At 34.1% G+C, this 16741-nt stretch overlaps 1 protein-coding gene across 1 annotated transcript in view; it reads right to left on the bottom strand.

Annotated features, from left to right (window-relative positions):
* LOC138305672 (uncharacterized) overlaps positions 1 to 1975 on the bottom strand; it is a 5889-nt gene extending 3914 nt beyond the window's left edge. The window contains exon 1 of the mRNA XM_069245964.1: positions 1468 to 1975. Within this exon, the coding sequence (XP_069102065.1) occupies positions 1468 to 1975 (508 nt within the window). The remainder of the gene's footprint in view (positions 1 to 1467) is intronic.
* Between the last annotated feature and the right edge of the window lie 14766 nt (positions 1976 to 16741).

Here is a 16741-nt window from a genome sequence, read left to right on the forward strand (position 1 = left end):
TCGAAGAACACCGCATTGAAAAGGCAATCATCTGTTCAGACTCTCTTTCGGTTCTTCAGGCTTTGAAATCAAGAAGCCCTAGAAATACTCTAATCCAAAATCTTTTAATCCGAACATTTCGATTATCTTCTAAAACTCAAATTACTTATCTCTGGATTCCCAGTCATGTGGGCATAAAGGGGAATGAACACGCTGATAAAGCAGCTAAGACTGCTCTTCGCCTAGCACAAACACATTTGAAACTACCATACACGGACATCAAACCTTCAATTCAGTCAGCCATCAAACACCATTGGCAACAAAGGTGGTCTACCGAAACAAACAATAAACTGTTTAAAATTCAACCTACACTTAATCCTAAACTGTCCAGTCGGAGAGACCGCAGAGAGGAAGTTGTTCTCTCTCGGCTCCGAACTGGACACACATATTTTACACATTCCTATCTATTGAGAGGGGAGGATCCTCCTACATGCCATGCATGTGATACTCCTCTCACAGTGGAGCATATTTTATTGCATTGTATTGATTTTAAACACATACGAGATAAATACTACGATGTCTCCGACATGTACACTTTGTTTCATGCCGTGAGACATAATCGTATTTTTAATTATCTCAAAGAGATTGGTATTTTAAGCAAAATATGAACGTTTTCTCATCATCATACATCGTATCAACTCAATATTTCATCGTTTCATCAACATTGTGCATGAGTTTTCTCATGTGTTTTAGCCAAAACTATTTTATCCCATGCAAAACTTTTTTTTTTTTTTTTTTTTTTATCAAATAAACGTTTACAATATGTGTTTTAGTCCTTACTTGCCTTTTCTTACCGTGATCTTTTATCCTGATATTAATGCATGACTTGTAGTTTGGCCCTAAATGACCTTAGTTGTCGATGGGCCGTAAAACTCAAACAAACAAACAAACAAACTATTTCTGTAAAAGCATTTTCTGATGAATAAACAGTATTTTCCGGGGGAATGTATGTACAACCAATTAAAATGTTTGAAGCAGCGTTTGTTATCTGACATTCAACCCATTGAACAAATTCAGAATTAGATTGATGAAATTGTAAAATATTTGACAAGCTGGTTTTGTATAGTATAACAATACCACCTGACTTTTTCTTACATTTCTGTCTGTGTTTAGCATGGAACGTATAACCCTCTGGTAAGTTAATATCATCTAATAGGTCAGTTTTAGATTCAACACATAATATTAAATCATATTCAGTAATTAAGTTGTAAAAGTCTGGATTAATTAATTTTGATTTTAAGCCACACACATTTAAGAAACATAAGCTTAATTGTTTTCCATTAGATGGTCCATTAAGAGCAGTGTCTGAGTGACTGTCCTATTCACGATTTACTGGGGGTCGGGGTTCGTGGTAAGGACGAGGCGCGTAGTGGGGGACATTGTTTATATATAGCGTATCGTAGACCAGTCTCGCGTTTTCACCCCTACGTTTGGCTTCCCTTAGCTGTGGAGTCAACGCGGTTCGTCTCTGGACTATCTCAGGGGGGAATTGCTGAAACACCGAGAGATGTCGTTTGTCGCGGAGTTTCTCAGGTACGGCCCTCAACACGCGCTCGCGATCAGAATACTTGGCAAACCTGGCGATGATTCCCGGAGGTTTACCGTCGTTTCTCCTCCTCAACCTGTGCACGTTTTGAAGTGGAATGGTTCCTGCATCTTCTATCCCCAGTTCCTGATCGATGAAATGTTTCAATACCTGCTCGGTGTTTTCTTGTTCATTGCACGCAATTCCATTAAAAATCAAATTATATTTCATCGAGTGCGTTTTCAATTTAAGAAAGTCTTCCTTCAACTGATCATTCTCTTCCAGTAGTTCTCTGTTTCTATGCTCAATGGTAGCAACTCTGTTTTCAATTTCATAATGATGACTTTCTTCCTTTTCCAATACACCATCATGTTTTTTTACAGTTTCTTTTATTAATTCCACTTCAGACATAATAGTTTCGATTTTTTTTTTCAAAATTCACAAATTTGTCGTTTATGGACTCCAAAAGGTCAAGCTTTGGTAATTTTTCTCCTATAAATGAATCTATTTTGGAAATTTTGTCACTTAGAATATTTATATGTGTCGTCATCATCTGAAAAGCCATGTTTGGGATTTGAACTGGGATGGGAGAAGCAGTTACCGCCGCTAAAGCCGACTGTGGAGGGGGGGTGGAGACGGGAAAGGTGGGGGAGCGGGGAGCCCCGGTATCATGTTCCCTGGTACTGGTGGCGGGCCACACATTCCATTTGGAGTACTATGGTGTAATGCACGTGATGTCTCGCGCGCGCTTACCTGTGTGACAGGTTGACCAGGTACACCTGTGATTGATGGCGTATTGTGATAACCATACATATGGGAAAAGTTCTGGTCAAAAGTTGAACACCCAGGAGAAATAGGCATGTCTCCAAACAGTGATCCATGAGCATTTGTAATTACCTGTGAGGTTTGCATTTGCGTACCTGTGCTTGTACAAGTACTAGTAGTATTCACCTGTGTCGTACTTGTATCACTAGAGGTCACACGTGTAGTGAGCTGATTTTTATTCGGTGGGGTATCACCTGAGTTTTTACTTCTCCTTCTTTTTTGACTTTTCCCCATATTGTTCGTAGATGAAAAATACACTGTTTTCACACATACCTTGTACTTGACCGTTGCGACGAAATAGATTCAGGAAAAAAAGTCAATATGACCGCATATTTGTTCATTTTTGTCGGAGCTGTTTAGAACACCAACCTGCCACCCTGTCATGCGCACTCTCTCACTGGTAGTTGCTAGATTTTGGATATCCAATTCTTTGTGAATTTTGGTCAATATCGATCATTATATAATACTAATAATGATCATCTATATGACCTATAAATGTACTGTTGAATAGTGTTAAAATAACACATGTTCTCATACATGTACATGTAGCTATAAAAGGAAGATTGACTCGTTACAGCTATAAATGAATTATGTATTTTAAATTCAATTTCTCAAGTGGTTTATTTTTTTTTGTTTACTCCCCCTCCCAATTTATGTCTATGATATTTACGTGTATTGAACTATGAAATACATTTAACACCTTTTCTTTTCGTTATGCTGATTCTTGAAATCCATAGGCCAAGTAAATTTTTATTTATACATAAATATATTCAAATGGATAATTGTATGACCATCATTTTTCGAATTCATCTCTTTTTATATGACATTACTAAAATTGAATATTCCCCAGGTTTGATAATTTAGTAAGCTGTTAAAACAGAGGTAAGATCTCTACTTCAAAGTTTTCTTTCACAAGGTACACCTGGCTTATACCAGAAACATAAATAACTTATAATTTCCGCCAATCTACTTATGTATTTAGCATGATTTCAGTTGCAATATTTTCTATTTTATATATGATTAAATCGTCACCATAACTGTATACTGTATGTATATCTGTAAAATTCTCGTAACCCCATTTTAGGAATACATATATGTCCACCTTTGTGCTATAACCCTACTACCAAAGACCTCACTGCCGTTGTCCTCGTGATGTCACATCCGGTTATTCCCCAAATCAGCGTGAGCGGCCGATTCCCTGATTAGCAGTTGATATACAGGTAAAAATCGAGCACTTCGGAGGGCGGTTTCTCGGTACTGAAGCGGCCGATTTTGATGCGGTTTTCAACATTCTTGTTAGGAGATCAAACAGAATAACATATCTTAATATCATTTTCCATTCCGTGTGCACGTTATTCTGCCGTTATTCTAACAAATTCTGAATATTGGTGCTGGAAAACAAATATTTCTTTGACACATAATCGGATAAAATGTCAATTTATCATTAACCAATACATTTGTACATGTTTCTGTTGTCATACATACATAAATAAAGCATCGACTTGTTTTCATGTATATATGGTAATATCACAAGGATCCGAAAATTAGCTACATTTGATATATTTTATTTATGTACCCACCAGAGACCATTTATAGACGTTTAAGAGGTTTAGATAAACAAGAGATCCCAGAGGGATCTTGGCGCCCACCAAAGAATGATCTATGTCTGACAATGGAAAGAGGGATCTTTTCCCTGCTTTTCAAACTTTTTCAAACACACTACATATAAAATTTGAGACAGATTGCTATAGTACTTTCTAAGAAATAGTGGTAACAAACTTCAACAATGAAATCTAAGATGGTGGCCGGTTGACCATCTTGTTTACCGATCAGACCGAAAGGTATTATGGATCAGTCCTAAAATGTATTATGCACAACTAGGGTACAAGGGGAAACTATGCATGGAATTTGAGAACAAACTTTAACTATCAAAATCCAAGATGGCCGTCAGTCGGTCATCTTGTTGACCGATCGGTCCCAAAATGCAATATGCACAACTAGGGTCCTAGGGGAACCTGTATATGAAATTTGAGAAAGATCCCTTCAGCACTTTTTGAGAAATAGCGGTAACAAACTTTAACTATCGAAATCCAAGATGGCCGCCTGTCGGCCATCTTGTTGACCTATCGGTCCCAAAATGCAATATGCACAACTAGGGTCCTAGGGGAACCTGTATATGAAATTTGAGAAAGATCCCTTCAGCACTTATTGAGAAATAGCGGTAACAAACTTTAACTATCAAAATCCAAGATGGCCGCCTGTCGGCCATCTTGTTGACCTATCGGTCCCAAAATGCAATATGCACAACTAGGGTCCTAGGGGAACCTGTATATGAAATTTGAGAAACATCCCTTCAGCACTTATGGAGAGATAGTGGTAACAAACTTTAATTATCAAAATCCAAGATGGCCGCCTGTCGGCCATCTTGTTGGCCGATCGGTCCCAAAATGCAATATGCACAACTAGGGTCCTAGGGGAACCTACATATGAAATTTGAGAAAGATCCCTTCGGTACTTTCTGAGAAATAGCGGTAACAAACTTTAACTATCAAAATCCAAGATGGCCGCCTGTCGGCCATCTTGTTGACCGATCGGTCCCAAAATGCAATATGCACAACTAGGGTCCTAGGGGAACCAACATATGAAATTTGAGAAAGATCCCTTCGGTACTTTCTGAGAAATAGCGGTAACAATCTTTAACTATCAAAATCCAAGATGGCCGCCTGTCGGCCATCTTGTTGACCGATCGGTCCCAAAATGCAATATGGACAACTAGGGTCCTAGGGGAACCTACATATGAAATTTGAGAAAGATCCCTTCGGTACTTTCTGAGAAATAGCGGTAACAAGAATTGTTAACGGACGGACGGACGGACGGACGGACGGACGGACGACGGACCACGGACAAAAGGCGATTTGAATAGCCCACCATCTGATGATGGTGGGCTAAAAATCAGAAACCTCTAAAATTGGTCTTAGGGTCCTCTGTTGGGTCCGTGTAAAACTATTTATCAACAAAAGGAAGCGAATGTCTTACGGCCTACAAAGTATGTACTTTATCTTTAAATTTCGCCGTCAGCTGTCAACATAAAACTTGTTCGATGTCATACTTATAAATGATGGTAATTAGTACTTAAGGTTCCACTTGAAGTTTGGATCGATTCAAAGCTCACGAGGAAAGATCATCCCAATGTCTCCCGGGAAATATCGCGGTCTGTTTATTTATTAGTTTAAACAATACTTTTTACTCAAGTAAACTTCTTATAAGCATACACATACAAATGGATTTAACGATTACAGAAATTTCCCAAGATGTTCTCAATGGGATGCAGAACCTGGAATGGAAATATTAATATCTGATCAAAATCGTGATTTTTATTCATTCCTATAATTCAAGTACATAGTTATGTTTCTTAAACCGTTCTGGAATTCCAAATAAATAAAAAGAAGTAATTATTGTGTTTGTACTGCACTAAAACAGATTGGCAATTAAAATGTTTCTCACAACATGAATTTTGACACGTGTAGTTCCACAAAATTTAAATGTTATAATCATCTGCAGTTTTTGCGTGATTTCAATGTAGATCTAATGTCGATACGTATAAACCCCCACCCCCATATACAATATATGAATCAAAATTTATGATAGAATATTATATGTCTACTAAATTACAGTAAAACTATTAAGTCTCTGGTTTAAATACTTGTAGATGACTTGTGTGCACATTCTGAAGATTACTATACATAACGTAACCACCCGCCCAGCTAATCCCGTACTTCGCTAAGATTTCAACCAATTTGCAACTCATAAAGATAATTTTTTACGTCTACTAGCAACTTTCAATGTTAATGTTCCTTTCAATATCTTTGTCTATAAAGTGTATACAATTATTGTCGGCCATTTCCTCGCTTCGTGCTCCTACTAGTGCCGCCTTAATATAAGCGCCCCGTAAGTCGAGCCTCGTAAGTCAGGGCGCATCACGATTCCGTTAACCTTCTCCACCGTGTATAGGTCTAGTGTAAATTCCTGTCTAAACAGGATAATCATACTAGCAGACATGGCGAGAACCAATAAGTGCTGTGACCTGTCACTCAGAGAGGGAGGCAGAGAAAGAAAGAAAGAGTTAAATATGTAGAAAAATGTTAATGTTAAGATGAATACAAGTATGTGTTACTTTTTACTACAGTCTTTAGAAAGAATGCTTAAATCATTGAAAAAGTTAGAAATCTACACGAAAGTTTTACCCTCATTAAGTATACATACTTATCCACCAGCCTCCGCATCCAGGTGAAATTGTACAGGGTTACGTTGTTCATCGCGGTTCTCACAATTACGCTTTCGTCCCGCATTGCTTAACATTTTATAAGAAAACGAAAGTTCATGGCAATGCTATTTAATAATAAAAAAAAATCAGAGAAACGTACAACAATCCCCAATGGCTGAAAAGACGTTTTTGAAAATCACAGGTAGGTGCGTCGAGCGCCGTATGCAAGCATTGATAGTGATGAGCTTCGCTGCCTCGCAAAGGGTCGATTACGTCACGCACCAAATAAGTCTCGTTACTACAATACATGTCCTGGCACCGAAATGCGGATATCTAGGTGTCCGGCAACTAATGACTCCGAGTGTCTTGAAAGGAGAACACACCTCATTTTATCGTGACACAAATTCTTTGATAGTAGAGTATAGTTTTCCTTTAGCTAGATGACTCTATGTCGCGGTACCATTTTTCAATAATCTTTGTTGAAGTTAAAAGTTAACGACTTAAGTTAAGAAGCCGATTCCAAACAGTACATAAAAAAATAATGATAGCGGCCTTCTAGCGTAGATCCACGACTGCTTGACCCGCGGGCAATTTTCACGGGTCGCTGCGCATGTTACGTGTCCCTGCGCGGTAGCAAGTCGGATACAATGGAGTTTGTTTTGACAGTGATTTTAGCATGAACTTGAATATATATTTCACTTTTCATAACGTAGACAAAACGTACAATACAGTGTATTTAATTAAATAAATGCATGTCAGTTTGAATCATGCGTATTGTAACTGTATTCAACTTCAAGGGACGTGCATTTGATATTTATTTGTGTCTTCCCTGTACGATACGACATATCATATAAAATTATAGTAGATTTTGTAATGTTCATTTTGAATATATAGCACTTGTTCCAAAATATGCCTCAAATAATGTTGTGATATATAAAAATCAGCCATTCAATAAATGTACACAATTTCGTTAATCAAAACAGATTCCATAATATGCATAACTTCGACAAATAGTTTTGTTAATCAGCCATACAAGAAATGTACACAATTTCGTTAAACAAAACAGATTACGTACGTTATCAGAAACATATCTATATATTATATTTATAACGTAATAATCAATAAACTTGAAATACACAATATGTTAAAATAACATCAAATCTTTGTACAGTGTAGTTAAACTATGACCGATTCCAAGGATTTAAACGTCCTTGCCGATTCCAAGGCAACCCTAATATGTCAGGAATTTTCAGTAAGTTTATACAGTGAATGCAAACTTTGGAGAAAAAGAACTGTAAATATAGTAACTGAAAACTATATATATTCCATGCTCAGTTGCACAGCACATGCGATACGGTAGCGATACAGTGACAGCGATACCGCCAGCCGACTATATATCGGGAGCCGTGCTCTCGTTATGGGTGAGTGGTCAACACACTAGCGAAGCTCGCCCGCCGGCTCACTGCGCTGTCGCCGTAGGGGGTCAATGAGAACAATAGGCAGTGTTATTTCCACGAAAAAAATAACGCTTTCAAAAAAAAAAAATAACGTATCCAACGATACTCGTAACGTGGTCACGTAAACAATCACATTTTCTGTTGATGCTAACAAAGTTTCACATAAAAATCACGTAACATTCTGGCAATAACATGGGAAACAAAATCATTAACAATCATTGCTGACACTAACACGTGAAATGAAATGAATAACAATGCAAAATAAATAATAACATCAGCCACTGAATCTAACATCATTTAAAAAAGGCAAACGCATGCAAAGATAGAGATAACACAGCAGCAAATATATAACGTGTGCTAGAAAATAATAACATGATTTTAGTTAAAGATAACTAAAATTTTGATAATAACAGTAAAACAGATATAACCAACATAAATATTTAAAAAATCACAAATATGGTTAAAATAACAGTTTAAGAACGAAAATTAACAGAACAGGGCTACCAGTGCTTCCTATTCAATTTCTATTTAGCCTAACTAAATTATATAATCAAGTAATATGAAGTTGACTACTTTTTTAATTTAAACATATAACTTATGGTGAAATTGACTTTTAGGTGATAAACTTTAAATAATTATAACATCAATGATATTTTTACTGTTTTAATCTGTCCATAAGCCAAACATAGATACTGGCTGGGTGTTGATCATTAATTGTATTGTGTATATTTTATATTGTGTATTGTCAGAAACATATATACATAGAGTATGTAAATGTGTTTCTGATATTGTATTTTATGTATTAAAACGTGACACTTCATTAAACTAATTTATTATTATTTATTTATTAACAAAAAACCCAAATTGGGCAGAGGGGGCGCTAACATGTTGTTTTAACAGAGTACATCAATTAGAGTAACTCATGCATTAGCCTATCACTGAAAGACACAATTAGTATATATTAATCAGGGTGATCTGTACGTCAAACCACTTGGTCAGTTTCGATCTTTTTTTTTTTCAAAAATGGAATAATGACATTTTTTGTCCCTCAAAGTCAATTTGCTATAGAATATACAAAAACGAATGTAATTTTGAAAAAATATTTTGATATATTAAATGATAATGAAAGAATTTTAATGTGTAAATTTAGAACAAGTAATCATAAATTCATTGTGGAGTCTGCTAGATGGATTAATATGAATTATCAATATAGAATTTGTACTTATTGTGATACCAATGATATTGGTGATGAATTCCATCATTTATTAAAGTGTCCGTTTTTGACCTTAGAAAGGAAATTATATGTTAATGAGTACTATTACACCAGACCAAATATCAAACAATTTTCACGGCTTCTGAACTCAAAGAATATAAAAATAATGAGAAATTTATGTAAATTTATCAAAGTTATGTTTAAAAAAGTCATATAATTTGTCCTCCTTCTATGTTGCGTTTGTTGAATGTTGTAAATATGTTTCTCTACACAATGTATTTTGTAAAGAGACTAATAAAGTTTGAGAGTTAAAATATCATTCCCACTCAGCCAACATGTTATTTTTGCTATATAAACTTTACCTGAGTTTATCTGGTGTCTTCCAGTCTAGCCAACTTTTGAGATTTTAGGTGAGAAACAGGTAAGGTAAAAGGTTGGCCAGGGTGGAATAGGTGTGTTTTTACTAAAACAACACAAGTTCTACTATTACTACATTGACAGCACAGGTAAACCTCAGGGAAAACCATATCCTAGTAGAGACAATTTGATACACTTTTTATGGTATATGGAGAAACTGAAAGATTTATTAGATGTCGATATTTTGTTAAGAATTATACAATTTTGGTTGATGTTGGTTTGTAATAAAATAAATTATCAAACCGCACATGTATTTAGCATGAATTATATTGATCCAAAATATATTATTATATCAGAAAAGTTGTGTACCATATATTACTGTTTAAAGAACGAAATTAAACAAAAACTGTTAACGACAGAATTATACAAGGGACACCTTGTCACACATTAAGTGTGTCTGAGTGAGATTTAGAAAGAAACATTTATCATGATACAAAATATTCCAACCTGTCAATTCAATACGATTGAATTGAAATATAAGGAGTGAATCTTGCTTTTGTCGATTTCATGGTGTGATGAATTTAGTTCGCCTTGAAACAAATTCAACATGAACTGCTCACTTCATTCAATTTGTTTCAAGATGAACTCAATTCATCACCCCATGAAATCCACCAAGATTTGTCAACATGTCTCCCGTGAATATCTAAAATTCCCATCAGAATATCACTGTCCAATTATTGAGGGTGTTGTCCTATATGCCCATGGTCAAATTGAAAGTCCATTATACATGTAATTGATATACACACCCATTTTTGAGACATTATAAATTTACTATTTCAACATTTAAAAGTTGTGCATTGTTTTCTCATTGATGCATACAATACATATCATGTATATCCAGCGTTCAATTGAATTAATTACATATTAAGTATATTTCAAAACTAATCGAAGTATGTAATTTCAATCTCAGAAAAGCAGAAAATCGCTTCAGAAGAGGGGATTTATATTCATTACTTATTGGGTACTCTCGTTATTTTTTGCTAAAACGGCTAATATATAGTATCTTGTAGATACATAACGGCATTTTGAAATTTGAGTGTCTTTTCTGTCTTAAAAAATTGTCAAATAGAAAAAGAGGAAAGATGTTCTATTTTACATCGATTAAGATGTAGAACCGCGTAGTTTAGCTACGCTGAAATGTACATGTACATGTATTATAATATTAAGTATCGCCAGTATCTTGCGACGCGTCATTGCTGAACTTGTATATATATTTTGCTTTTTCATTATTTCAATAAGTTGTAAAAAAAAAAAAAAAAAAAAAAAAAAAAAAAAAAAAATGCAGTACTGTGAATGGCAGATTCAAATCTTACAATATATATAGGTAAGTGACCACTTTTCACATGAAATTTAATTAATTACCTGGTGGTCACTCGGGTATGACCAAGTTTGACCAAGGTGTGAAAACAGGAAAGTTGGCCAGACTGGAATTATGTTCACTTAGAAGGTTGGCTAGGGTGGAATGAACCGTTTATCTGTGTAAAAGTTGGCTATAGTCTGTATCAATTTTGTCGATTAATTCCAGGTGTAAAGGTAAAAAGGGAAGCAGAATTTAGCTGTATCAAATGAAAATATATTTCGTATGAAATTATAAATTAAAAAAAATGGTGTGTGAATTTGGCTGTACCAAATGTAAACCTTATGATATGTAAGTAATATGTTATGTTAAAATAAAATGATTTGTTTAAATCTATGTCTCAAAATAAGGATGCAGGTTAATGTGCATTGCATAATGATATATATATTTTTTCATAATTATAAAGTTTTTTTTCCTGTGTTATTTAATTAATCGGTAATTTACAATTTTTTTTTTTAATTTTAATATTTTGATTAATCCCAAATATATTTGAGCACATATGCTTTCTTTTGTTTTCCTATTTAGGACAGATTTTTGGTTTTGATGTATTCAAGTTATGAAACCTGTTGTCAGTTTCGGATACATTAAAATATTGCATATCACATTTACAATGAATATTAACAAACAAATGTACACTTTTTAGCTCATTACTTTTTCGGATATCCCAACGTCACTCCGACTATATATATTTTGAAAGAAGTTGACTTTATTTTTTTATATTTGTTTCAAATTTTGAGAATTTATTAAAATAAATACATATGTAATGGTGTAACGATCTTTTAACATACAGTAATTTTAAGGAATCGACACCGACTGAGGGATAACTTAGATAATCATTGAAATAATACAGGCTTAACAGAGATTTGTTTAACATCTCATGACTAGAAGTATATATACCAAAGGGATATCATTCACCTCAGGTAAAATGACATTGATATTTTCAATGGTATTATAAAAATGACATATAAGAGGTTCGTCTAATATCAGATGATCAAACAAAAACGATTCAGAAAATTATAGTTTTATTGTCGTGTTATCAAACTATCTACTGAGTTGTTTCCCATGTGTAATATAGACACTTATATATATATATATATGTACATGTAAAGTGCAGTATATATATGTTTTCCCGTTTGTAAACTATTTGGCATTAATTTCTGTCATATTTTGGTAATAGCCTTAAATATAAGATAATAATTTTTTACTAGTATTTTACATACAATTTCTCAGCATCTGCATTTACATGAAAACCTATATATATAAGAATAGGCTAATTAAAAATAACTATATTACAGCATTATTATAAAACAGTTTCTATCATCTTATTAAAAAGAGAAACGTTACATAGGTAAATTTAACAATAATTTTATATCTAAATGCTCAGAAAGCAAATATACAGTATATAGATTTACAAAATGATTGTTAGATTGCCATCAAGATGTGGAAAATTAACTATCTGTAAGTTTTGTGTAAAACAATAGGTCTTTACGTGTAAAATGTGATTTTTATTTTAGAAAAATAATATCAGAATAAAAGTAGAGTACTAAAGTACCTACTGTGTCCTTATGGTACAGGTGTAGCACAGGTAAATACAGGTAAGTCATTTTCTAAAACAGACTATAACTTACCTGTAATTAGCCCCTATTGTTCTCTATTGTTCCTCCTCCTAATGTTAAAATAGGGTATGTTGGCTGAGTGGGAAGACACTCTATCACGATGTCTCGCCTTTGCCTTGCCTGTGCCAAGCCCGTGCGTCTCCCCTTCAGGATGCCTTGCGCTGCAGTTCTTGCAGCGGTTGGCAGCAAAGAACCTGCACGCCTGGTAAGTCCAGTTTGATTATTTATTTTCACAGCTTAATTCATCAAAACTAATGGTTTTCAATATATTACTGAAGAAAAATCAAATTGTTTGCCCAGTTACGGCACATATAACTTTAAGGTAATTCAATATATTAATATCAAACGTAATGCATTGAGATATAAAACATACTATTTTTTTTGTGGTCTATGAATTTCATTGCAAATCTCTATATCAGATATCTGCACCAAAATAAAGTGTTTATTATCTTTTTCTCTTCGGAGCTTGGACCTTTCTCCAGTCCTTTCGCTGGACTCCGCCTTCATCATCCAGCACACCGGCCCGTTACTGAGAGATCCCTCAACCAGTCCTTTGATCTGACGGTACAGGATGAGGACGATCCTGTATGCATATCGGAGAGGTAACTTACAAAACCATCAACACATTTCCTTTCATTTTGTATTCAATATGAATCGGTTACTTTTTTACTACCTTATATTGAAAATGAATCAATCAACTGCATATTCAGGTAATTTACAAAACGACAAATGATATATGATTTCTTAAAGAAAGATAATTTATGGTGTTCGTTTTATTACAGATCCCTTGAAGATGCATCTCTGACGGACACTATCGTGGCAGATGATGACGAGACAACCTTTATATAGCTACGATAATTAGGTACTTGCGTAAGATTATTTAGAGACTTTTTAAAAATGTTATATGAAACACTATTTCTAATATTAATATCTAGCTGGTTCCAAAATCGGATAGTGGATGTAAAAAACGATACGTTTGAGAGCCGGAGACGGAAATTAGGTAAAGTTGTTAGCATTTCGAAGATTACAGGAAGAATTTTTTGAGACTAGTGGGGGTAATAATGAATTTATGGTGTGATTTTGTTATTTATTTTGTAAAATAGTTGTAGTTTTCTACGGGGACGACGGGAAGTAAGTGGTTCTAGACCGCTTTCGAAATACAGTGAATTTCTGCTAGCATAAAACGGTAGACCAGTAATTATTCTAGCAGATTCAAGCCGAAGTTTTTCTATTTTTTTCTGCATCACTAAGAGAGCACCCATCCCTAACCTCACAACAGTATTCAAACAGTGGCCGAATTTATGTGTTGTACATTTTTATTAAAGTTTGTTTATTAAGAGTATATTCAAGTTTTCGAAGAACACTTACCTGTTTTGATACCTGTTTACATATATTATCAATGTGGATATCCCATTTACAATTAGCTTGAAAAATCATTCCTAAGTGCTTAAATGGTTATTTACAAAATATACACCTATATTATTGAATTTGATATCGATTAGGTGATCATGTTCCGCACAGCACACTGTTTGAGCGAGACGTTGCTCATTGCAAATGAAAGTTGCATGGACGGGAAACGAGAAGCCTTTATTACGGTCTTTGTAGAAATTTACACTAATGATCAGTTAGTAAACCTGTCATTAACTACCATTATATATATCAGCAAAACCTACACTCGATTAATAGATCTATAAAGGGGACCAAAGAAAACGTAATAATTTTACTACAATGCAGATATATATTTCATGTTTTTAATTAATTTTCAAATGTGTTTTGTGTATTCGTTTTTCAGCGATATTTCTTTTAACGTATAGTAATATTTACATATTTCGTAGATAATAATTGTATATTTTTCCTTATTCCTATAGATATTTTATGGTACATAATCATATAAATTACGGCAGCGATAAATTATGAAGTAAGAATTTATTGACGTCAAGGTTTTGTTACACTACAAGTTATCGTCTATTTCACAAAAACTAAATAAAGGAGAGATGTTTCAAACTTATCAAAAGAAAAAGCATACGGTTTCAAGTTCTACTATTTGTTTTGAAATTTCAAGAATTTTTTATCAAAAGTACCATTATTACAACATGATGTTTATTATTTTGTTGAATAAGAAAGTATTTCTGATTATTTTTTTTTTATCGGTAACACAAAAAAGTTACAAGTCGTATTTAACCAGAAGCAGATATTAGTTCCCGGTCTAAAATTGATAATGATGAAATGCTGAACATTGAGAAACCTCCGTAGTGTACGTAACATGTATTCGGACAAAAACTACATATGATACATTATAGATGAAGAAGATATTTTAGACCAGAAATATATACATGTACATATTACGGTGGCTGATTTATGCCATTTCGTCTTTTCGTCTTTTCGCCCCGAAAAGACGAAAATTAAATATCTTAATTCTCGTCTTTTCGTCTTTTCGCCCCGAAAAGACGAAAATTAACAAATTTAAATTTCGTCTTTTCGCGGCGAAAAGACGAAAGTGAAGCACGCTAATTAGCGCCTATAATTTTCGTCTTTTCGCCTTCAAAAATCTCGTCTTTTCGCCCCGAAAAGACGAAAATTAACAAACCTTAATTTTCGTCTTTGGCGAAAAGACGAAAATTAACAAACCTTAATTTTCGTCTTTTCGCCCCGGGCGAAAAGACGAAATTTAACAAACCTTAATTTTCGTCCTTTCGTCTTTTCGTCTTTTCGCCTTTTCGCCCCGAAAAAATACAAATTACAGATATACTTTGTCATCTATCATATACGACGAAGATTATAATGTAATTTCTAATGTACAATTATGATGAAGACCATGTCATGTATGTAGTCAAAATGTCTTTTCAAATAATGCACAGTACATTGTACCTACTGATTAACTGTTCTAATTAACTGTATTTGAGCAATTTCTTGGCACAAGTCCTTCCTTTAAACTCAAAGTCTTCACGAGTTGTCTTTCATAAATTATTTTGTTAACAAGTTTATCCGTGGTTCAAACGCTTTCAAATATTACCCGCCGACAACCTTTTTTTAAAGTTGTGTAGGTAGTGTTTCCCACAGCCCCGATTAGCATGGCGCCGCGCCGTGCCCTTTTTACCTGACGCCATGCCCCTATGACATAACGCCGTGCCCTGTTTGTCCCCAGTACACTTCTACTAAACTACCAAAATACCAGGTAGTGGCTTGATAATTAAGTAAACAAAAGAAGTGTGACCACTCCCTGACCCCCTGACCAACACCCCAGTGGCCCTAATTAGCAGCCTTGGGCTATTTCCACCTTGGCTTGTGGTGTCACTTTCAGGTCTGTGTATTACGTAAGCTGAAGTCAAGCAGCCGATCGGCAGCCTAGAAAACAATCAGCTGGCCTTTCGATAAGTTTTATGACTACAGCTAGTGAGCATTACTTCAAAAACAAATACTGCTTACAACTGTAAATGATTTACTCACGTTTTTAATGTTAAATAGGCCTATCTATATCGGATGGATGTCACAAGATTTGCAATCGTAATGGCCGCCATTTTGGGTGTATTGTACATCTCATGTTAAGTAGATCCGGAGGTATTGAATTTCAGGATTTTACTAATATTCACGTTTTTAAAAATGAAAACGGTTTTTTTTTTTTTAGAATTTCGGTGTGAATGTATTTTTAGAAAAGATATCTCAATAATAATAAAATTATTAATAGCAAAGTAATTAAAATAAATCAAATTAAAAAGAAATCAACTTTTTTCTCTATCAGATTAAATTGAAATATTTTGCATACTACTCTAACACTTACCTGTATTTTCTTAATTTAGTGCTTGTAAATTTAGAACATTATTTTAATTAATTGTCCATTATTATGAAACATGTTATCTTATTCAAATCAATACAGTATTTTTAATATTTAAATAAAGATATATTTTAAAATAAAGGTAATTGGATTGAAATAAAGGAATACATTTTGAATTTTCCCATTCTTTTAATTAATATAAATGAAATTTAGATCTTTATTGTGAATCAATTATAGTCATGATCATATGATCTGC

Source organism: Argopecten irradians, chromosome 13 (assembly GCF_041381155.1).
Source record: "Argopecten irradians isolate NY chromosome 13, Ai_NY, whole genome shotgun sequence".
NCBI lineage: Eukaryota > Metazoa > Mollusca > Bivalvia > Pectinida > Pectinidae > Argopecten > Argopecten irradians.